General features: G+C 42.1%; 1 protein-coding gene across 2 annotated transcripts in view; it reads right to left on the bottom strand.

Moving 5' to 3' along the window:
- Positions 1 to 4,856: 4,856 nt before the first annotated feature.
- LOC137283662 (uncharacterized) overlaps positions 4,857 to 25,186 on the bottom strand; it is a 28,386-nt gene continuing 8,056 nt past the window's right edge. Inside the window, exons 2-4 of one of the 2 annotated variants that reach the window (XM_067815291.1) lie at positions 18,441 to 18,781; positions 8,358 to 8,557; positions 4,857 to 7,647 (exon numbers count right to left, since the gene is read on the bottom strand). In XM_067815291.1, the coding sequence (XP_067671392.1) occupies positions 5,581 to 7,647; positions 8,358 to 8,557; positions 18,441 to 18,711 (2,538 nt within the window). In that variant the 5' untranslated portion in view covers positions 18,712 to 18,781 and the 3' untranslated portion in view covers positions 4,857 to 5,580. Of the gene's footprint in view, positions 7,648 to 8,357; positions 8,558 to 18,440; positions 18,782 to 25,186 lie in introns of those variants that run through there. The other variant, XM_067815299.1, reaches the window with a different exon arrangement.

Raw genomic sequence — 25,186 nt, 5'->3', positions numbered from 1 at the left:
CTACAGTTTCTAGTACTTTTGATGGGTTAAGCACGATTTAGGAACCCACACCCTCAGAGTCAGGCACGTAATCGCCATCACACAAAGTCAGCCACCTAACCTGCTCAGACACCGCAACGTCCACACACACACACACACAAAATAGAAGTAGAACAGCTGGTCGTCCAGACTACCGACTTTGTGTACCCCCATAGTAAGTGCTCGGCCGAAAGCTATGATTACACAATGACCTTTCGAAAGTGTAACGTGTTATATTTGGGATTATTTTTTATTATTTTGTGTGATAGCGATTAGATGCGATTATTGACCAGAAACAACCCTTTAACTTTTCTAACGCTGAAAAGGGTTTCAAAATGATATTCGTATTTTGTGTCTTCAGAGCCTAGTTCTAGAAACCCTTTTTTCTGTTTACAAAGTGGGTCGCAGAAATGTCTGCCGCAAGAGTATGCAGCTAAACATAAACGCCGACAAGAAATTCAACACTAGCCTGTTACTCAGCACTATTCGTGTCAACAAAGAGATCGCTGCAAGCGGGTGTATGAATGAAGTCGGTTCTTAGTGTTTATTTACCCTTGCGTCTCCGCAAACAAACACCAGTCAAGATCGTGACGCTCTGTGACCAAATGTTCTCACCTTGAGGTTCTCATGCACTCTAAACTTTAATCGCAAGGGGTAAGCTGTCAAAATGTGGGACAGTCCCTTCAGGGGAGCATTGTCGATGTTCTTGGGCTGGTAGACCCCAAACAGCACGTGAAATGTAAGGTGATTGTACGTCACGTTTTCTACTACACAGCGCACGACACCATTGCTAATTTGCATGTGGCGTGACCAGACGCTTATCTTGAAACCTTAATATACAGTTAGATATGTTATATTTCGTATTACACATTCTTGGTACAGTACAGATTATAGTAACTTTAGTTGGGTTGAGTCCAATCCCACACCCCCGGAGTAGAAACAGTAATCCCAAATATAACATATGTTACCTTTGACCCCTTTCTACACTGTATTTTGTTATCTTAAAATACTGACCTAATGCTTTTCAGATTGATTTGCACATTGTTTTGGCATCGTAATAGAAAAATGGTAGTACTTCTATATCCGTGAAAATCCTCGTTAGAATCGGTCCTCAGCAATCTATACATGGGATCGGGTGGACAGGCTTTGTTGATGAATGTCACCGTATTTCAGTTGCATATATCGATTCTCATGTTGTTGATCAATGGATTATCTGGTCTAGACTGGAGTATATACATAGCTATAATATTGCTGAATGCGACGTAAAACTATACTCACTCAATCATTCACATTCGTCCACGAAATACAGGGGCGGTAGTGTAGCCTTGTTTTCAAAGCGTTCGCTCGTTGCGCCGAAGACTTGAGCTGGATTCCCCACATAGTTTTTGTTTATGAACCTCATTTCAGGGTCGTTATGCTGAGACGGCAATAGGTCCCCAAACTTTCAAAATCTATTTAGCCCTATACACTTTTTAATCGTAGATTAATTGTTAGTTTATAATGGTTAACTATCATTCTAATCGCCAATTGCTGAAGGGATGGTAGAAATCCAGCTAGTGTCCATGCAGGTAGCCAAAGTACTGTTAGTCCCCATGGCCCCTAGAGCGGAGGTCCATAGGCAGTTGTCTTTTTATATTGTATTGTCCTAATCTGAAGTCTTATTTTAGACATGTGTGTTAGTTCTTGATATTGTGATATTCTAGTCAGTTTTACTTACTTCGATACAATTTATCACAAATTACATTATCTTACCTCGCAAATGAATGTCGTGTTCTGATTGGTTAAGCGCTCTTCTATATGTTTCAACGTACAAGCGAGGTACATTACAATGTACTCCGCTGCCAATGACACTTCATTCGATTCTTCGTGATAGCGCGCTTCCTATCTCGAATAACATTGAATTACACATCTTGCACGGAAATTACAGATGTTTTGTAAATGTAAATCGATGGAAGGGAGATAACTCTAAATTGTTTTTCTTCTGTCGTCTGCAATACCAATAAATATATTTTGATAAAACGTTCAAGTTTAGCCCTGTGGATATTAAGAGGGGAATTTGCACCGCGGCGATTTTACTAAGACACTACCTAAGGGGAAACAGCAAGATGCAAGATCTGAATCGTTTGATTCACAAAGGTTGACTAAAATGTCCGATACCCATGCTTCAAACAGCTTAAGTTAGCATTGAGTTGTTAGGGAACATAACCAGACATCGAGGGTATTTCAACCTATGCCCCGCTAGTGACCAGTGAACAACTTGTAATGTATAACAAATACTTGTTCTCGTCACGGCTGAAATATTACCCATATGGCGATAAGGTGTAACTCACTCACTCACTCACTCACTCACTCACCCACTCACTCTCTGTCGTAACATTTGTTGAAATATTACTAAATGCGGCGTAAAACCATACTCACTCGCTCTACGAAATAAGCTTGTTGATATTTCTCTTGCGACACGCATCGAATGTTTTTCCAAGATCCAGTGTTTCAATTCATTTATTGTTGGTTGGCTGGTTTGCCTGACAACCCTTTCCTGCCTCTTACGACAAGCATGGATTGCTTAAGACCAACGCTAGCCCGGACTTCACGTGACCACTGGCTGCCTAAAGTACTGTCGGAAACAGATGATGTTACTCTGTATCCCTAAAATTTACACAACTGCAAATAGGATATGTCCAAGGAACTCACTCACTAACCGAGCATTCAGTGGCATGCATAACAGGATATCCAGAAAAGCATGTTTACTCGTTAAATCGGTCAGAAATTACGAATAGCTGCTGAAAACAATAGATCAAACAATACATGGCAACTTGAGCGCTCAGTCAGGGATGACGATGGACCATCGACTCACCTGGCATGAACTGTACGCACTGTTTACTGGCACAATGGGTCATCTGAGAGAGATATATTTTGTAAAAATACAGATTCTGACAGTGCCATAGTGAGGATTCTTGTGATGAGGTATGTGGTAGGTGTGGTAGCCTATTGGTTAAAGAGTTCGCCAGTCACGCCGCAGGAGCGGGTTCAATTCTTCACATTCCCTACAGTGCAGAAACATTGTCAGTGTAAACCCTGCAAATTCTATGGACGAGTTGTTATTTTGTATAAAATTCCTTTATTATGTGTTAATTTCACAATGATCTCTGTTGTATATATGCACTGTTTCAAACAGCGAAACGCATAGGCGTGTTCAGATATTCATTTCAATACTTTTCACAGCAAATCGTCATTAAGACAATTCCTATTTTTTAATCCTCTTCAGCATGTCGTGAGTGTTTCAAAGGCATCCCAAAAAGTGTTTGTAAATGTTTACCATAAAAATTAAAACGATTCATGGCAAAGTGCATGAAGAAATGTCCACGTGCAATCGAACAGAAACGTGAAAAGAGATATCGTCTATAATGGTCAAACAAAACAAAATTCATCGTTTCATTATGAAATTTACAGCATACACGAAGATAAAATACACTTCAACATCCACCGTGTTTCCTCCTGTCGACGTCGACGGGATGGGATACAACGTACAACGCGGCGAAATGCGTTCGACAGGTGGACTTTGTAAGAGAAAGTGTCATGGTGTGGGGAGCCATGTCCTACACGGGTAGATCAGAACTATTGATGGTTCAGTGGAATGTTACACCAAATCGCTATGTACGTTACAAAATTCTGCGTCCGCACCTCCTCCCACTGTTTAACCTCCAAAGGGAGCTGGTGCCTATTTCGCCAATGCAAACGTCAGTGTCCTTCCAAAATGCCTGATCTTAACCCGATCGTGAATATATATAAGTGACGAAATTGATCGACGCGTCCGTAAAAGGCACCATCGTCCTCAGACACTCGCAGAACTTGCCAAAGCGTTAGATTAAGAATGGTGAAGAATTCCGCAAGCAAAAATCCGGCGACTGCAAGGGGTGGTGTCACTAGGCACTGACCTGTCCGCCCGGCTGTGTCCACACATGTGAAGCGAGTGAACAGAATTGATGCTGACAATGACAACAATACATATGTTCATCTGTATGCCAAATGTCTTTCAAGCTTAATTAACTTATGTACATGTTTGATACATTTCCGAATATTTGTCCTGCGTGGTTCTTTTTCTGAGCGGTTTAAATTCTAAGGTATAATGTATTCCAACTTGTAACGTATGATAGCATTTCAGGACTAATGTCGTCTAACATACCACAAATGTTTCTATCTGTTTGTCAGGTTCCAGGACATGGCTAAAATGAACCCCTTTCCTTTGTAGATCGAGAGGTCAGGTTCCAGGACTTGGCTAAACCTAACCCCCTTCCTTTGTAGATCGAGTGATCAGGTTCCAGGACTTGGCTAAACTGAACCCCTTCCCTTTGTAGGTCGGGTGGTCAGGTACCAGGACTTGGCTAAACCTAACCCCCTTCCTTTGTAGATCGAGTGATCAAGTTCCAGGACTTAGCTAAACCTAACCCCCTTTCCTTTGCAGATCGAGTGATCAGGTTCCAGAACCCCTTTCCCTTTGTGGATCGGTCGGTTAGCCTCGAGCAAGTGGTTAAACCAAACCACTTATTGTGTTGATATGGTGGTCTGGTTCGAGGACGTGTCTGATCGTTTACCACCAAAGTTCTATCTTGTGCGACGTTGTTCATTACGTTTTCGAGGATTTCTGAAAATGCGTGCGTTTAAGACTCACATATCTATGACAGTGTTTGAAAAGGAAGATCATGTCGATAATAATATCATATGTCCTAAGTATTTACTGTGGTACATTGCACACATCAAGAGAGGTGCGGCTAAATACGAAATGAGAGGTGCTTGAAGCGTTCATAAAATATAAAATCGCCAGTAGACAAGAGTGAGGGTTAAGAGGTCCCAACATGTTTATTCAACAACATATCAATAAATAACCAATATAAGAAGGAACAAGGTCATAAAGTCTGACTATGTGGGTTAGAGTTACTGTTAAAAACAGCAATATTAATTTGAAAAAAATACAAATAATCAACCTTGAATTAGTTGTGCCCTATAATATAACCGTATTCATATGACATTCAGCGTAACGCGTCCCTTGCAAAGTTCAGGTGTTGAGACTCCTGTACCTGCTTGAGTGAGTGAGTTTAGTTTTCCGCCGCATTCACCAATATTCCAGCTATATAGCGGTGGTCTGTAAATAGTCTGAACCAAACAATCCAGTGATCAACAACATGAGCATTGATCTGCGCAAATGGGAATCGATGACATGTGTCAACTGAATTAGCCAGACTGACCACCCGATTGGTCACAACAACCATAGACGCCTTTTGTGGCAAGCGTGAAGACCCCGGATCTTCACGGGTGTGTGCCTGCTTGAAGATGCAATCACAGTGATATTTTTGTATATCTGGCAGGCAACATTACCTGCCTACCCAAAACTGTTCCACAAATCAATCCTATCGGAATAACAATTGTTACAGCCATTGTTGCAGAACGTGCTCTTATGATTTTCATAGCTAATGAAATAGAACAAGTACTTAAAGATAAGTATGATTGTGCGAATTCAACACCTTCTTCGATCAACACCGGCGAGACATTTGTGCTGTACTACCTTTAACCTTCGAAGCTGTATAAATCGTGTAAACGGATCCTGTTAAGATTATCGTAGCACAGTTTCTTGCTCCGAACCTCCACACACCTATCTATCACAGCACTGGAGGACTGGTGGTCTCCTAGCACTTTGTAGCACAAGGCGAGCAACTTATAAGCCTCCACGAGCTTGTAATCCAGCTGTAGTGCTTTCTGGAAGCGAGGTATAGCTACGTCGAACTGTCGAAACCTCATCAACCAGTCGCCCTCGTACGTCAGTATTGTAGCATTGCTACCGAGGGGGATTGTTGCGGCTATCCGCTCCAGCTGACGTTCTGACTCTGCGTCAAGGTTCCGTTTTAGGACCCTCTTTTTTCCCGATCTGAACACTTCACGGAAACCAATCTTAACAAACTTTCTGTCCGTGTTCATTACAAGGTAATTGTAATGTTTCTTTGCCACCAAGACTTTCAAAAGGTACGGGGTATTGTATACAGACACAAATTCTGATGTTTCGCTAAAAGTACTCACAGTCACGTTCGTCTTCCTCACGAAGAAACTGGAAGAGTTTAGATTCTTCCTTGTACCGTAGCTGAATTCATAGAACTCATAATGCATGAGTCCAATTATTGGAACGTTTTGATGTAACACAGTATACCCTCCGCTCATGTGAATCGCTTGATCCGTGAAGACACCTGTGACATCATTTTGTTTACTTACGTAATCAAAACATGTGATGACATCATGAGATTGCGTGTTCCCTGTGTAAGTCCATGTCCTATTTGATTCGTCGAGAGACGAGGGGAACACATACCACTGACTTAGAATATACAAGCCAACCGCCATTAATGTAAACACGTGACTGATTGGGGCATATTTCATGGTTTTTAGATACTTGGCACTGATAAACAAACAATAAGAAGAACCAACAAAAGCTAGGACTAGATAATTATGCATAAAGCGAAGTTCTTTATGTTCATTTGCAGAGTATATCAACATGAGTATGACAAGAGACACAGCCAGTTTGCTGATAACTCGGCATCTGTGTCGATCTGCATGGGAAAGGGAATTATATGTGACTACGTTAACGATAATTGTTGAGAAGAAATATGTTGTCAATAATATCAAACACGTGCTTTGTCCAATCAAGTTCTTCAGATACCAGGTAAACTGCATCCGCCCGAATACAGTCGCAGCATGGTCCTGAACAACGTTGAACTGAAACCAGTTGTAAGGGGAGATCACTCCTATTCCATAAGAACTGAAATCCTCACAAACACAAACTGCAAGGCCGATAACCGCACCAGCAATACACGGAACAAGTCTGGTTCTCTGGAAGCATTTCCGGTTGATATGAGGAAGTGACGTCACGGCCACGAACAGAGATGCATCTACGCGGATGTAGCAGCATATAACTAGAATGAAGGATGCAAGAGTTAGCTCCCTTTTGTCATGTTCACAGTTGTCAAGCTGTTCTTGTTCAGTCGTAGTAATAACGTTCATGTTTGAATCATTTAACACCGATATTTCATTGTCGGGGTTTAACTCGTTACTATGAACATCGCCCTCTGTCTGAGTTACAGGTTCATTTGGCTGATAACAATTGTTTATTAAAGATATCCCGTTCGTCATACTTTGGATTACAGCTGCAATTATGATTCCAGGACAATTGGCAAACCCTTTCGTGATGCCAGCTACTCTCCCGCCACCGTGTTCAAAGCCATGATACAAACCATTGCTTCTCTCACAACTGCACATGTTCTTAGATCTCAAGCTTTCTCGATTTTTCTCGTGGTCAGACACAAGCTTTGACACATGATTCCGAGTTGAATCTGAAATCAGCTTGATTTTTTTATCTGTTTGCGAAACACAAAATAAGTTTTTATACAGAAGGTATAACCCACAAAATAGCGGTGTACTACAGAAACTGTTGATGAGCGTATGTGTGCCAAACACGGAGAGATGGGTGCTTCCTGCTGTCAGTATGGCCGCCAGAACACCACAGTCATGTGACCGGAAGAGCATGCGGGTGAACTTGTAGACAGCCAATGGGAGACAAGATGACACGACAGTGTGAACTGTCTTCCATAGCTGCAACATAAAGTAAACAAATAAGTTCAACATCAAGTTTCACTGAAAGAAATGAAAATTTAATCGTATTCCACATCGATGTTCTTCCCACCCATTCATGATAATTCCGTTTATGTATTTTTGTAATATTCTGACTATTTGCGAGAGCTGCTTCTCTACAGATGTGACCTTACCGCCACTATCGGTCTGCTGACTGGTTCGTTGAGTTAGTCTATTGACGTAACACAGCATTTTCCTCGCGCCTCGGTGTTTTCAAATCACCGACAATGTATTCAAATCAGCCTCAAAAAGAGGCTATCGTGGTAAATAGGTTCGTTATGTTCCGAACGTTATGTTATGTATGTTGACTAATCAACCCGAGACCAGACAGTGCATCGATTTAGCATCATGAGCATTATTCTACCCATCTGTGATATTATGACATGAGTCAGCCTAATCAGGTATGACTGCCTGATGCCGTTAATCTGCTCTTACGATTCTCTACATGGGTACAATGTGTGAAGCCCATTTCTGGTGTCTCCCGCCTTGATAATCCGGGATTATTTCTATAAGCGGAACCAAACCGTCCTCATTCACTCACACGAAACAGGCCTAAGGGTAAACAAAACATTCTTGTTCTCTTTAATAAATTAATAGTTTTACATAATCTATTTTTTAAAACTACAAATAATGACTAAATATGTGAAATTAAGCAACAGTTGTGTACTCACCAAAAACGGCGTCCCCATGTACCCTAGCCACTCCATCACCACAGCCACAAGCATGAACATCCGCGGCAGCAGGAACGACCTCATACTGTGCATGCCCATCTGGATCTCACTCCAGCGCACCTGGGTGATGTTCGGGTCCCCCGTGGACGGCAGGTACTCGTGGGTACGGAATCCATACCCGTACACCTCGGAGTGCGCAACTGTTAAGATACAACAACATGACATCATGCACCTAACGTTAAAGCGAGATGTTCGACATCATTCACAAAACCCGTGAAGATCTGGGTTAGAACTGGTTTTCAAGAACAATTGCTTGTCGTAAGAGGCGGCTAACGGGATCGGGTGGTCAGGTTCGCTGACATGGCTGACACATGCTGTCGCAGCCAAATTGCCTGGATGTTGTGTTTGCTGTTGATCACTGGACTGACTGATCCAAATTTGATTTTTTACAAATCGTCGTGATATAGCTGGGATCAGTGTTAGCGTTAAGTTATAAACAAGCAATCACCATTCACACATTTCCGTCAGGAGACCCTTCTCCCTTGGAATCCATATTATTTGAATAATTCTGCTCAACACATGTCGGTGTGTGAATTTATTACGTTGTCCGAGAGGCAACATTCACGGAATATGAAGGGACACCAGAAATGGGCTTTAATTATTGCACCAAGAATCGATCCAGGATCTTTGGCGTGACGAGCGAACGCTTTAACCAGTAGGCTATCCCACCGCCCCGGTGAAGAAATTAGAGTTTAGAATTTTAAAACTTACGATCTGAAGAAGGTTAAGAGGGACTGAGCTCTGGGAGAAATGGTTCCAGCATGAAGACAATGGTTAGTCTTGACAAGTTGGTGTATACATGCAATACATTTGCGGGTGTGTTTGCTATGAATTATATATACACATGGAAAAGGGTATCGCAACGACTATAACTTTCACCTTCATGTTGCCATTTATGTTCCCGTCAAAATTTGTTGTGTTTGTATGCTTATTCTGACCTTCAGGCGCGCCATGCTTATTCTGAACTTCAGGCGCGCCATGCTTATTCTGACCTTCAGGCGTGCCACACCTTGCAATTGATGTCAGTAATGTACGTGCTACGATCAAACGCGAGCATCACATGCAATACCAGCACCCGTCATTTCAGCAAATATCAAGTTTCAGTTAGCTGTCCTTACAACTCGAAATAGTGCTCCTCTGTAACTGACAGCTGCTGAAAGATGGCAAGACGATGGAATTCGGAATGATGGTATGCTACTGAGAGCTATTGCAAAAGATGTTAGTTGCCATCACCCGACTGGCCTCACCGGACCAAGCCATTTTATCACGGCCGATAGCATATACAGCTAGCAAAGGATTAGCTAACATCTGACACATGCAGCTAGCAAGGGATTAGCTAACATCTGACACATGCAGCTAGCAAGGGGTTAGCTAACATCTGACACATACAGCTAGCAAGGGATTAGCTAACATCTGTGTCAGAAACAACCCAAACAGAAACTGATGTTGCATAAACTTCAGTTTTCAGAAAACGCTTGCCTTTCAACGTCAACCAGGTGACCGTAAGAAATGATTTAAGGAGAACACCCCCTGAGGGCAACCATCATAGATTAACATCTTTATGTCTGTAAATGATCGTTATAACCTACAGCGGTATTTTATTCATGCGGATATACCTTGTTTTGTAGATATACCAGGGAAAGCCTTGGGGCGTGTTAAGGCGGCGTCAAATGGCTTTTAAATGACCGAATGAATTGCAGATTGTCTACGCATGAATTTTATTATCCTAAAAACGATAGCAGAATTCTCTTAGTTGTAGACCCAGCTAAATCGTGACTAGTTGTTGTAGAAATTATAAACGTTTTCTTAAGAAAGTAAGAATGTGATTTAGCTGCGAATATTTCCTTGTTACCAATATATATATATTTGTAGAAACCGCAGATGGATTTAGTATGTAGACTTTAATGGTAGACTTACTGTTGGGGACTGTTTGCAAAAGTATCGGTTTGGATGGTTTGTAAATTGATGTGTGTGTGTGTGCGTGCGTGCATGCGTGCGTGGATGGATGACTTGATGGATGTGTGTGAATATATGCATGGATGGACGGATGAAGACAGTGGTGTAGTGTGGTGCGTGCATGTGCGCGTGCGTGGGTGCGTGGGTGCGTGGGTGCGTGGATGGAGCGTATGTTCAATTTGCTCTTTGACGACAATACCAAAACACAATGGAAAAAGAACGACGAAAGAACGCTCTAACCACTAGGGTATCCCATCGTCCTTAAGGTGTATTGACACAACACGTTAGTGCTGCTTAGTGTTCTCGCCATTCTAATAGAAAGCATCCTACGTACGACACGTCAGTTTTATACACCATGCTTCGTAAATCATGGTTCAGCTAATCATAGCAACTGCCTGAATAGGTCAGCCACAGTTTATGTTGCTGTTCATTTTTACGCCGCACTCAGCAATAATGCCGTATGTGTCGACGGTCTGAAAATAATCGCGTCTGTACTAAACAACCCAGTGATTAGCAGCATGAGCACCGATCTACGCAATTGGGATACGATGTCTTAACCAATTCAGCTAGCCTGACCACCCGATTGGTCGCCTCTTAAGACAAACATCGGTTGTTGACGACCATTTCTAACTCTAAGCTTAATCAGAGAACACATGATAATGTCAGTTGCCATGGTGATAACAAACCAGGATGCAGGGTTTGCGTACACTGCTGACTTCCATGAAGGAGACTTCCGTTACAAGCATATTATTTAAAAGTGAATTTGAAATGTCTGATGAGTACTGGTTGCTTTGCTAAACACATGAATAGGAATTTACCGAACAGATGAAAGTTTTAAAAAATGAAATTTCATAAACGTGAGCGTTCGTGTTTATGTTTTCTATTTAAAATCTTGACTAACAGCTAGAGTTGCGTTTCTTTTGCTGTTCAGTATATATTGTACTTCCTCATTTACTTTAATTATTGCGTTATCAGTTATTTATACTGAATATCTGCAAGCATTCCAAACCGGATCCCAATCAACAAAGAGTTCGTAGAGCTACGACATTCGTAAGCCTGTGTGAACTGTGGCGTTACAACAGATCGTAAAGTGCTTTCTGCACCGGTGCCATGACTTCACAAAGTTGTGTCAGAGTTTAGGAATTTTCCACGTTGCACCTCAGCTTGCTCTGGAAAGTCGTAAAATCCGCATGACAAACCTCAAACAATACGCCATGTATGATAATTGCCATGAATGCCTCCAATAATATATTAATCATGATATATTTTTTCTTTTCGTTCCGCTTAAGCAGCAACTCCAAGCAGGACCTACCCGTGCACTGTGCGTGAGTAAATCTATACAGTTTGTTCACAAATATATTACAAATTTCGCTAAGACTTGACACTAATTTCCACATACGGACAATAACAAAGCACCCTTCCATCCTATCCACGTCAAATATAATCTGTGGATAAGAAAGTTAGTGTTTTGTCCTTTGAAGAGGCATAGGTGAACCTTGTCAGATACAAGCATTTATACGACAGTCACGCATCGCGTCACGACAATGTGTACGTGACGTCAGCTGAGATCACATTCCTCATCTAACGCTACTCAGGTGTCAGGGTCCTGACAAAGGTCCCGCCCTATCTGTCTGTGAAGGGTTTTGGGTCTCTTCATCTGACGCACGATACAGGGGTCAGATGAAGAGTGTACAAGCTTGGTTGGTTGGTTGGTTTGGCTGTTTATGTCGCTCTCAGCAATATTCCAGTTATGTGGCGGCTGTCTGTAAACAACAGATTCTCGACAAGACAATCCGGTGATCAACAGTACGAGCATCGATCTACGCAATTGTGACATGATGACAACCTAGTAAGCCCTCATGACCAAAACTCCTACGACAAGCATGGGTTGCTGAAGATCAATTCTAACACGGATCTTCACATGATTCTGGACACGTGGGGTAGCCTAGTGGTTAAAGCATACGCTCGTCACGCCATAAGTCCGGGTTCGATCCACGCATGGGTACAATCCGTGAAGACACTTTGCTCGTATCCCCGCCGTGATATTGATGGAATATTACTAAAAGAGGCGTAAAACTAATTTCACCTACTGGATACGAGATAGCTGACAGAGAGGGGATTTTGGAAAGACAACTTTATGAAAATGATGTGTGATGTGACATGTTGGAAATATAAGCAAAACAGATTGCTGTCTTAAGAACTATACAGGTCAATTATTGCAAGACTATAAACGGAAAATGTCGGAAATATGGCCGAAAACATAGTTCCTAAAACAAATGATTCACACACACACACACACACGCACGCACACATGCGCGCGCAAACACGCTACGGGGAGGTGGGGTAGTCCTGTGGATAAAGCATTTGCTCGTCACACCAAAGATCCAGGTTCAATTCCCCTCATGGGTACAATATGTGATATTACTGGACTATTGATAAAAGTGCGTCAAACGATACTCATTCGTGTTAATGCCAATATCCAGAGTTTCAGTGGACTCATTCATTCACATACTCACACATATACGAAAGTGTGCACAAACTCACACTTATGCACGCACGCTCGCACGTGCACACACAACCTCCCCCTTACCCCTACCGTCTACACCAACCCATGAATAAATTTGACTAATATTCATTGAATCTTTATAGGTGTGACCGGTAGAATATTTGCAACATCACATTACCCGGCAAAGTAAATGGTAGGTTGGTCTCCAACACTACATGCACCACGGGGTGGCCAATTTAAATATCTCATTTTATTGGGATAAATCTACAATGTAAATGAGCTGAAGTTTACGACAAAGATTATCATATATACGTTAGTAGTTTCAGTGTTGCCGGGATTGATTCTTACAGTGCTCTACTCTTTGAAATCTGACCTGTGAAGGCCCGGGATAGAATATTACACTGACCCAAAAAAGAAACGCATAGCTGAAATCTCATTTTTAAAGTAGATTTTTTCGGAAAATATGGAATGGAATGACAATTAATGTAAATATTAAGTGTTTTTATAGTCAATACAACCAAAACAGACAAACAAACACAACCTCTGGTGATTATTCGCCACACCACAGCACCTTAAAAACGCTTTGTATAATCTGCACGTGGGAAAATCTGAAAGCATTATGCACGTGCAAATGCAGGATCTCAATCTTGATTATGATGGCTATAAAAGGGGACAGGTCCTGTTGCGATTCATTCTTCGAATTTCTTTCTATGCGACGCGAAAAATGCCAAGGTTAAATGAAGAAAACAGAAATAGAGCCATTGGACGTCTGGAAGCTGGGGAAAGTCAGTGATCAGTTGCCAGACGTCTGAATGTGAGGCAGAGCACGATTTCCCGTCTCTGGCAACGATACACGCAACACAACTCGACCAGAGACCGTCCAAGGAGTGGGAGACCAAGGGTGACAACTCCAGCACAAGACCGCTACATCCGGGTGCTTCATCTGCGTAATCGGGCCGTCACTGCTACGTATACCGCTGATCACGTTCCTGGGCTGCGTAGAGTCTCTCCACAAACCATCAGGAATCGCCTAAGAGAGCATGGAATTCGACCTATGCGACCTCATGCAGGACCTGTTCTGCATCCCCATCACCGTCGTGCACGTCTTCAGTGGTGCAGGAACGTTCGGGCATGGAACCTCTTGAATTGGAGGAGGATCTGGTTCAGCGATGAGTCACGTTTTCTGCTGTACAGACATGATGGAAGGATGCGTGTTTACAGACGTCGAAATGAGAGATATGCTCGACAGTGCGTTCGTGAGGTCAACAGACGGTGGTGGAGGTGTAATGATGTGGGGAGGCATATCTATGAACGGCAGGACACAGTTGGTGCATGTGCAAGGGAATCTCAATGCTGTACGCTACCGGGATGAAATTCTGAACCGTCATGTTGTTCCTACAATTGACGCTAGAAGGGAAATTTTCCAGCACGACAATGCAAGACCGCACACAGCACGCATTACCACGGATTTCCTTGCCAACAACAACATTACAGTTCTTCCATGGCCCTCAAAATCGCCGGATTTGAACCCAGTTGAACATTTATGGGACCAATTGGGTAAACGGTTACGACGTCGACAGCCGCAGCCACAGACACGTCTACAGTTGGTGAATGCGTTGCGAGATGAGTGGAGAAGAATCCCACAAAGGCGGATACGACGTCTTATACAGTCAATGCCCAGGCGATGCAGAGCAGTGATTGATGCCCGTGGTGGTCACACCAGATACTGACTTTCTCACTATGCCATGGAAAATAGAGACGCTTAATACCACTGTGAATGATTGTATATGTCTTGACACACATTTGTTAATACCCGTGTGAATTATCATTGCTCAAGTTCCATTACTTTTTGTGCAATTTAAGTTAATAAATCATCTCTCATAACATTGGATTTTCACCTATGCGTTTCTTTTTTGGGCCAGTGTACCTTCAGCTACGCATGCTTGGCTAAAATGGCGACTATGCATGTCGTGAGACGTGACTGTTGAGATCGGATTGTCAGGCTCGTTTGGTTGACACATGCCATCGGTTCCCAGTTGCTCAGATCGATGCTCATGCTCTTGATCACTGGATTGTCTGGTCCAGATTCGATTATTTACAGACCGCCGCCATATAGCTGGAATATGGCGGGGTGCGGAGTAAAACTAAACTCACTTACTCAATGAAACCCAGATCTCAGGTCTATGGGATCCAAAGTGAGGCACTGCCGATTTTCATCGCCCTGTGTTGAAATAATTAAATATTTTTGAAATTGAAAATGGCTACCTTTTGCTTCTTTTCGTAATGTCGACAAGGCGATAATGTCACTTCTATGATTCCATGGAAATCAACCGCTGTCATATTGTTTCATGTGAAGCCCAATTCAACATAACTGAAGCTAGAGGTGCGTTGTAATAGTGTCATTATCCAGTCTGGGACACACTTCTCATAAACGACAGGTGCTTTCAATGGTAGCTATGTCTGTATATTCATCTTTTCACAGTTCAATGAACCGTCGGGTTTTTGGGTGCTTGCGTTTCGGTTGCATCATTTGAGAGTTCCACTCAACTAAAACATATTTTTGTTAGCTAACTAAATTTACGAGAGAAAGTTCAAACATCACCAAAAACCCATCAGTGAGATCATTCCAGGTCAGAGACACGCCAGCACAGAATCTTCACAATACATTTGCCAAACATCCTTGTATCGTATTCAAGACGAGGTTTGTATCGAACAATTACTCAGGGTTGATAGCCTTGTATAGAAGTATATGATTAAAGAGGCTCTATCATTTCACAGCACAATGGACATTTCATCCCGCTGATAAAAGGCACTCCTTAACCAGAAACAGGGGTATTAGGAACATATTAGACTGTTTCTACTTATCACGGTCTGAAGGCAGAGCAACAATAGAGGTTCTGGAGACATGTTTAGTTTCGATATAAGTTTGTAAAGCCCCGTAACAGGCAGCAACGCATCATTGCATGGATGTAGCCTATGACAGAGACTTCTACCCCCTGTCAACTACAATGAATGGACATGAGAGGAGGGTGTGTCATGTGTTGGAACACACGCTGTGGATCAGCATGACTCAATAGTTCCCTACATAGAGATGTCAGAGTTCTTCACGGATGGACACTCTAATGAGCGCGCTCTTTACAATACGAAATACCTGGACTGGCTACTGTGGTACCTTCAGGAAGGAGGAATATGACCTTATATCAGGTCAATCTCAACTGTTTAGGGGAATCAGGGTCACGATTGACATGTTATTTCCACATCTACATGCATGTGGAGAAGGGTCAGATGGGTATTTTAGTGGTAAAGTGTTTGTTCGTCATGTCGAAGACAAGTTCCATTCCCCACATGGGTACTATTTGTGAAGCCCATTTCTCGTGTGCCCTGTTGTGATTTTGCTGGAATATTGCGCCTTTAAACTCAACTCGCTCTCACTACAACAGGGCGATAAATAGCAAAAACAGTGCCAGAACGTTAATGTGAACAGAGCTATTGTGAAGGTCTAAACATTAATATCAGGTAGTCTAGTGGTGCGCTCGTCACGTCAAAGACTCGGCGGGTTCGATTCCCACATGGGTGGTGTCCAACACATTGATGTCGCTGAAATATTGCTAAAAGCGGCGTAAAACCATTTAAAAATCATTAATAAAGTTTCCACGCAGTTGTGCTTGTTTAAGGCGTTAACACGTTATTACCTCGGATAACTGAAGCTGCTTGTGATGAGCTTGACGGCTAACAGTCACATAACTGATACCCCCGGGTACCCATTCACTGCTGAGTGAACAGGGGCAATTTATTGACACACTCCCTTGTTAAGGTGAGGCCACATGTGTCACGTGTGCTTCGTTTTGTGGCATGAAGCACTGGAAACTCTCAGAAGTCAAGTCAAGTCTCAGAAGTCAGAAGGCACCCACTCTCCTCGCCCAACGTTGCTTTCCTTCAACTGATTTATGACCTGAGCTCTATGCACAGTGCCTCACACCAATGTATTATATGATATGAGCATCGTATACTCAAATCAACTTCTTTAAACACTGTAACGTTCAGCGTGATCGGGAAGATGATAACATTTCAACAGATATGGGGTTAATTCCACATTTTCAGGATTCCAAGATTAATTAGGCGAACTCAGATTTATCTCAAGTCATGAGCCGCGGCTTATCGGACACATAAAGGTATTGTGGAGTTCCTTCCAAGCTGACATCAATGATGGCGTTGAAATATGCCCGTGAATAGAAATCCCTTAATTGTTTGTCCACCCTCAGCCACGATGGGCGTGGAGACTACAAAAGGGTTAATGTAGTACAGCAAAACTAGATCGTGACTCTGCGACAAGAGTGCGGTCCAGTACGCATTGCTCGAATTTATATTGTGTCAAACATTTGATGACTCGTGTATTTGCACGTCGGGTGGTGTGTTGGAGAGCACTCTTCAGAGTTCATGTTGTTTCGATGATGACAAATGTCAAATTTATTGTTTTATTAGTCATATGGCATTTTTATGAGATCAGTGTTCTTCAAGTATTTTGGGTTTTTTTTATGTGATTAAGTAGATTTTGACACTGATATAGAACTTAGACTTGGTTAGGTGTAATCAACAACCAAGAATATGATACTGAAATAATAACATAATCAGGATGGAGCCTGGATCTGAACCCACTAGCACAGGCTCCTAGCCCGTCTAAGGGACGCAACTCTGCACGGCAAATTGCGGTAACATAAGCTATAAGTAGTAGAGTAGGTGAGTGGGTTTGGTTTAAAGTTGCTTTTAGCAATATTCCAGCAATATATCGGCAGGGGACACCAGCAATGGGCTTCCCGAACCCCTCGCCCACACGTGCGGAATCGAACCCGTGTCGTTGGTGTTACGAGCGAACGTTTTAACCATTTGGCTACCCAGTCGTTCAAGTAGAAGTGGATATAGTAGTACAGGAAGTAGTAGCGTTTGTTGTGTTTTGTTGTTTTTATCGCCGCTTTCCCAATACGTGGCAACGATAATTAATCGAGTCTGAGCCAGACAATCAAGTGATTGATATCAAGAACATCGATCAACGGAAAAAGGATACGATGCCATGATGTGTCAACCAGGTCAGTGAACTTGATCATCTGATCTCGTTAGACACCGCTTACGAAAAGTATGGGTAGGTGGTGATCACTTCTAACCTGTCTTCACGGATTATTATTATTAGTAGTAGTAGAAGTAGTAGTAGAAGTAGTAGTAGTAGTAGTAGTAGTAGTAGTAGTAGTAGTAGTAGTAGTGTTAGTACCAGTAGTAGTAACAGTACTAGTAGCAGTAGTGGTAGCAGCAGCAGTAGTTGTAGTATGAGGGAGAAGAAGAAGAAGGAGATGGAGGAGGAGGGGAGGAGGATATGGAGGAAGAGGAGAAGGAGGAGAAAGAGGAACAGGAGGAGGAGGGTGTGGAGGAAGAGGAAAAAGAAGAAGAGGGGAGAAGGAGGGTGTGGAGGAAGAGGAGGAGGAGAAGAAAGAGGAAGAGGAGGAGAAGGAGGGTGGAGGAAAAGGAGAAGGAGGAGGCGAGAGGGGAGGAGGAGGAGGAGGAAAACCTACCTTCCAGAGACTGGAATATCTCATCCGGATGAAGTATCCACCAATTCCTTGGCTGACAGACATAATACACCCTGACGGCCATTGTTAAGGCGCAGACGACCCATGGTGAAAACTGCGGGAAAATATCCTCTTCCCCTGTAAAGTCGTCTACATCAGAAGAGGAAGAGTTCAAACTGACATCCAATTTGGGCGTCGTTTGGCTTGTCAGTCCACCATGCTTTCCATTCGACTGCAGTCGGTTCCTCTCACGTCGATATGTCCGTTGTTTCATCCTGTCTTCATGAGATACCTCAGTTTGAAATAGATCCCCTGAATTCACATCTTTCGCAACGAGCGTGTATCTGTAGAATATAAAACGAAAACAGGTGAGAATGAAATGTACACAGGACTCCGCGCTCTATGCACGACAGGAAGTTCTCTCTTAAAACACACTGTCAGGTTATTACACTTCAATTCAGACATGTTTTAGGCGATAATATTGTAGGTCGCACAGGTGTGCTTTCTACAAGGCCACATCCACCTGCCAAACAAAGGCTTCATTATGGTGACATGAGGACCCTGTCATTCTAGGGATACCAATGTTACCATGGAATGGGGTATTACAGTGTTGTGTGATATCTTTAAGCTAGGGGATAAGAGGGCCACTGGAGTTCCTTAAGGATACTGGGATATTAGGGATGCTTGGAAAAACATTTCCTCCCAGACGAAACTATATAGGGGGGTGGGGATGGAAGGGGTGGGGTCGTATTTCTGTTTTTATAGATGTTTGTCTGTTGTTGTTATTACTCTTTTATTTATTTTTTATATATATATTTTTTATTTTGTTTCATTTTAGTTTATTTATTTTTAGTTTTGTATTTTTATTTTCTTTTTTCGTTTTTCTTTTTTGTTTCTTTTTGGGTGAGGGGATAGAAGGGGAGTTACAAGTATTGGGCACTAGCTCTCAGCAATATACGAGGCGATCTGTAAATAATCGCGTCTTGACTAGACAATCCAGTGACTGACATAATGAGCATTGACATATACATTGAAATGCGATGCCAAGCACCAACCAAGGCCTCGAACCTGAACACCCGATCCTATTAGTGACACTTACAACAAACACGGGGTACACAAGATCAGCTCACGGTCCCTAGACAAATGAATCACATGTGTATTGAGCGTGTATTTGCATAAAGAAATTACAGCCCATCAGTCAATTCTGCTTTCATCGAGACATGGGTGTAATATTGATGTGTCGATGTGGTGTTTTACTGTTACTCCAATAGAGGGAAATGATTTATTTCATTGTTTGTAAATAAACCTTGTGTATTTACTCATTAAAACTTTCGTTTGCTTTGGGTTTTTTCGTTATTTATGCACTTAGTAATATGGCGACGTTCAGTGAATAACTGAATTTGACAATCCAGTGATCAATACTATGAGCATTCATCAACGCAAATGGGATACGATGGCGTGTGTCAACCAAGTCAGCGCGTGTGTCAACCAAGTCAACGTGTGTGTCAACCAAGTCAGCGCGTGTGTCAACCAAGTCAGCGCGTGTGTCAGGTACATATGGATTGTTTGAATGGGATGTTCTCATTTGAATCGAATGTTCTCATTTACAAATATTTACAAAGATACATAGCCATGCTTTTTACAAAATATCAACATTTTAACCGATTAATTTGTAAATATGTGTAAATAACTATTCCAAAAGGTTTGTAAATATAGTAAATTTGTAAATACAGTAAATCGTTATGTCCTACCTACGTGTGCTTAAGTCTTTAATATTTCTTTTACTTAAATCTCAGTCTATTTACATTTTTGTTTTTGAATAAAGGCCTTGAAATCTTATGCAAATACACGTCTTTATCTGAAGTTCCATGTATCCATCAACTGGCTTAAGAGGCGACTAACGGGATCGGGTGGTCAGACTCGCTGACTTGGTTGACACATGTCATCGGTTCCCTATTGCACAGATCGATGCTCATGTTGTTGATCACTGGATTGTCTGGTCCAGACTCGATTATTTACAGACCGTCGCCATGTAGCTGGAATATTGCTGAGTGCGACGTAAAACTAAACTCACTCACTCACCGTCTAGGCTTATAATCGTATGCTAATAGTGAATGAGTGAATGTGGTTTTGCGCCGTTTTTGGCACCATTCCAGGAATAAGCAGACACCAGGAATGGGCTTCACACATCGTATCCATATAGGGAATCGATCCCGGGTCTTAGGCGTGATGAGCGAACGCTTTAACGTTTTGGCTGTCCCAACGTCCCTGTATGCTAATGCCCCGTCACTATTGAGTCATTCAAGCCAAGTCGCGACTGGCAATAGGATGTTTGTGTGGTGTTACCAAACAGCCCAGTGAAGTTAAATGAATCTCTGAGATACACACTGACAGCGTGAATAACACAGCTGCTTCACTTGACGGATTTGCTTAGCAGACACTCTTTGTTCACATAATGGAACCTCGTTTTACAGGACCCCAAATGCCCGATATCCTGTCATTCGTTTGAAATGAGGTCAGGGGAGGTTTAGAAGTTCATCGTAAATATTTCATTTCATTGCCGTAGTGGTTAAGCCAACGTAAATAGTTTTTGTTCATTTAGAATAGAGACGGCGTGGCTCAGGGACTTTGTGTGTGATTTCAGAATAGTTTCTGAACACGTCTGGTATGTTCAAATTGTCAGAAAGCCACCATGGTTCTCAGATGTCGTTCCAGATATTCATGTTGTTCCCACAACACCCATGAAAACTAGAGCAAATGAGACTTAAAACTACTTTCAGTGTGTGAGTGAGTGGAGTGGGTTCGACGTTGCCTTGAATGATATTCAAGTCTCATCAGCTATATATGGCGTTGGGCTAGCCTAGTGGGTAAAGCGTTCGTTCGTACGTCACTCCGAGGGCCTGGGTTCAATTCCCCACATGGGGACAATGTTTGCCCAAATAATGTTGTCTTCCCCCGTATTATTGCTAGAATATTGTTAAACGCGGCGTAAAACCACACTCATTTACTCCTTCACAAATCACGGCATGTCTGCTTATCCCCCAACAGGGAACAGATATGGAAGTAGCCATTTAATCTTCACGGTCGGTTTCCACACAATGACATTTCGCCAGTAGCATTATCTGTTCAGTCAAGAGTTCATCTGTCAAACTGGTGATAGTTGACCTCTTGACTCTGAAGGCACTTTCGACGTGACGTAGTTTGCTTCCGTTAAGCTTGCCAGGTTACAAAGTCGACTTTTAAAAACGGTACAAGAAATGACAGCTCTACTCATGAAAGAAGATCTTTCTTGGAACTACTGTTTTCACAACTGCTTACTTATTAACATATATGTTTACACATAAACACAACCGTGTTCTTACATAATCAAACTCATGAATTCACGGTCGTTTGTAAACATATGATCGCGCATAGACAATCGTATTCGCACATAAACACGAGTTCTCACATAAACCATTGATTTCAGATAATCAGATTATCTGTCACAAACACATGACCCGAAACATATTCTCTCAGATAGCACGTTTTGCTAAAGCAAGTTATCTTTAAGTATAAATATGTTTTTACATTCTCACATGGTCCTCCATTCACATATGTTATCACCACAAAGTCAGACATAAACACGTGTTCTCGTATAAACACATGTTCTCGCATAAACACATGTGCCCACATTAACAGAAAGTTTCATATAAACACATGTACTCACATAAACACTGACCTTAAACACATGCCCTCAGATAAACACATCCTCGAATAACAGATTATCTTGAATCTACACATGGTCTTGAATCTACACATGTCCTCACATAAGCCCTTGTCTCACATAAATACATGTCCTCACACAAGCCCATATCTCACATAAATACATGTCCTCACATAAGCCCATATCTCACATAAACACATGTCCTCACATAACCCCATGTCTCATATAAATACATGTCCTCATATATGTCCTCGCCTAAACAAATTAGCTTCAATATAAACATGATGCCACATAAACATGTTTTCATATAAACATATTTTCTCACATAAACACATAACCATGCTGGTGTGAATACGCACATACGGAGCAATTTCATTCATATTTAGATGAGAACAATGGTCTCACTCTGACGCCTGCATCGCTGTTTTGGAATACAAATCTAAACAAACAAAACTGGCTATTGGTGATATTGATGACCCGGATGTTTGTCCTACAACTGTTTATGAACTGTTTCTGTGGCAGCAGTAACGATAGATCTACGGGAAAGACGGGACCAGGATCTCATACAACAATGTACAACCTCACAACAAAAACACTCACAAATTATGATGCACCACCACAAGAGCCAACGTTGTCCACGTATTTGTGAATTGTTTTCCATCGCAAATCTGTGTGTAAACGTGACCAGACTTCCATACAATGATATGCTGGATGAGGATATTAATATGCAACCACCAGTGTTGCCAACGTATTTTTAAATATCAGTTGTGAATAACATGTACTGTACAGATCCACTCCTGCTGAAGTGGTCTGGTGTAAGGGTGTGTTTTGAATCGTTGATTAATACGCTGAGCATGTCACGTAAATTCAGTACAAAATACAGATGTGGTGTGGTGTGGTGTGGTGTGGTGTGGTGTGGTGTGGTGTGGTGTGGTGTGGTGTGGTGTGGTGTGGTGTGGTGTGGTGTAAAGTTGTGAGGTGCGCTGTGGCATGCACTGTGTTGCATAGCATGATGCGACGAGTTGAGTGCAGTTGAGTTGCGTTGAGGTGTAACGTTGTGTGGTGCTACACAGTGTGGTGTGGAATGATGCGATAGGGTGGATGGGTGCTGGTATGCGGTGTGGTATGCTGTAGTGCAGTGCAGTGTGCTGTGGTGTAACTGTTATGGGATGTTTGTCCTAGTATTCACATGGAGGTGATCACCATGCAGGGATTCATTCACAGCTACTATTAGCAAAAAGAAACAGTTGATGTGCTAGAGAAAAGGTTGCACATCGTTTAACAACATCAAACATAAGCCATTAAACAGGGTTCTTTAAAAATCCACCCTCCAAACTTAAATCGCACAATATAAAGCATTCGTGTTTATATAATATGATACAATATAATATAATTTAAGCAAATTTGGAATATCGAGAATTCCACGCAATGTAATACACAAACATTACACTGCCTGGGGCACATACCATGCCTGTGCTGACAGTGACTGATTAAAGCCTGGAATCTGGCACAGCCAGGTGAGAAAGTTTACCTGTAAACAGTCCAACCTGAGCGCCTGACGGTGTGATTGATAATGCCACACTGCATGTAACCGCCGGGAACCAGACACAACACACGGCCATACAGACAAGTACCGTAGAATGAAGTCCAATTTATACAGGTGTCTTTTGTACACCTTCACAAAAGCGCAATAAATCCGTTAACCCTTGCTGCGACAAGGAGATGTCTTGAACACACCCTTGTTTAACTGGGCATTGATATTTAAGAAATTACAAGTAGCGTTTTATGGGAAGAAACTGACTAGAGCCAAAAAGCGATTTCTCCAGTCTGCGCTGATTAAACAGTGTTAACACTCAGTCTTCATTTTCATTTTGCATTTCATAAGTAAGAAGACCATGCTTAATAGAATACGGCTTAAACCTACTGTAGATGCCTATTGAAGTAATCCGGAACGTTGATACTGCTCGTCATTCAATGTCTTTTAATCATGGCGTGGGACTTCACAGAGACTGGCTTCACACGTTCTAACACTACGCGGAATCGAACGCTTTAAACGCTAGACTACCCTACTGAGCAGCTAGACAGGGAAGGACAATCGTTTGTTTTGCCACAATTTTTAATTTGAAAGTGTTGTAAACTGGTTGAGTATTTGATATGACATTTGTTTGGGGTGTATGAAGAAATCATGTTCTGGGGGTCTAGGTAGACTGACATTGTCCCCGAATTCTTGTAAACGCGGGCCCGTGGGTGTTCGGCTCCTTAGATATACTACACCAAAGCCGTAGTCTAACAGGTTTCAGAGCAGATTGAATAATTCGACATCTGTGCAGCCTTGTTCCCTGGGTTCGTTGCGCCTGCGCTAACGCTCCGACACTGATGGATGTTAGCGCGGGCGAAACAGACCTGGCGAACAAGGCTGGGATACAGTGATTAAAATCTGGCTACTCACAAAACATTAACAGTAAAGTGAAGTGAGAGTTAGCCCACTAACAGGTAATATTACGGTATGATGATTTTTGTATCTTCTCACTATGGGTCACGAGGCCTCAAATGCAAATAAACTTGTCACTTGTCACTTGTCACTTGTCACCCCACATTATCATGGCTGGGAACACCAGAAATGGGCTTAAGACATTGTACTCAAGCAAGTTGGTGAGTCAAAAGTAAAACGTGAAAAATAGCTTCATAACAAGTACCATTTGTTGTTTTAAGTCCCCAAATGGCCTCTCCCAATTATGTACCAATTGTTATTCAATTACTTGCTGTTACACCATGTTATGTGCTGTTTGAAAGAACATTCCATGTTAACTTCCGTTTGTCAAAACATACCACTGTATCTACTGTTTGTTAAAACATATCATGTTTATATACTTCTCATCATTTGGGTGTAGACATTTTAGCTTGATAACGATGTAAAAATCAACATACAACCTACAAGTCTTTGAATGTCATTTAGAAGTGTAAATACATAAGAATGAAGATTTTATGGATATCAACTTCTTTATGAGAGAACACAACGTTTCGGAGTTAATGCTTACTCCTTCAT

The sequence above is a fragment of the Haliotis asinina genome, chromosome 1, assembly GCF_037392515.1.
Source record: "Haliotis asinina isolate JCU_RB_2024 chromosome 1, JCU_Hal_asi_v2, whole genome shotgun sequence".
Taxonomy (NCBI): domain Eukaryota; kingdom Metazoa; phylum Mollusca; class Gastropoda; order Lepetellida; family Haliotidae; genus Haliotis; species Haliotis asinina.
This window is presented reverse-complemented; position numbering and strand designations above follow the sequence as displayed.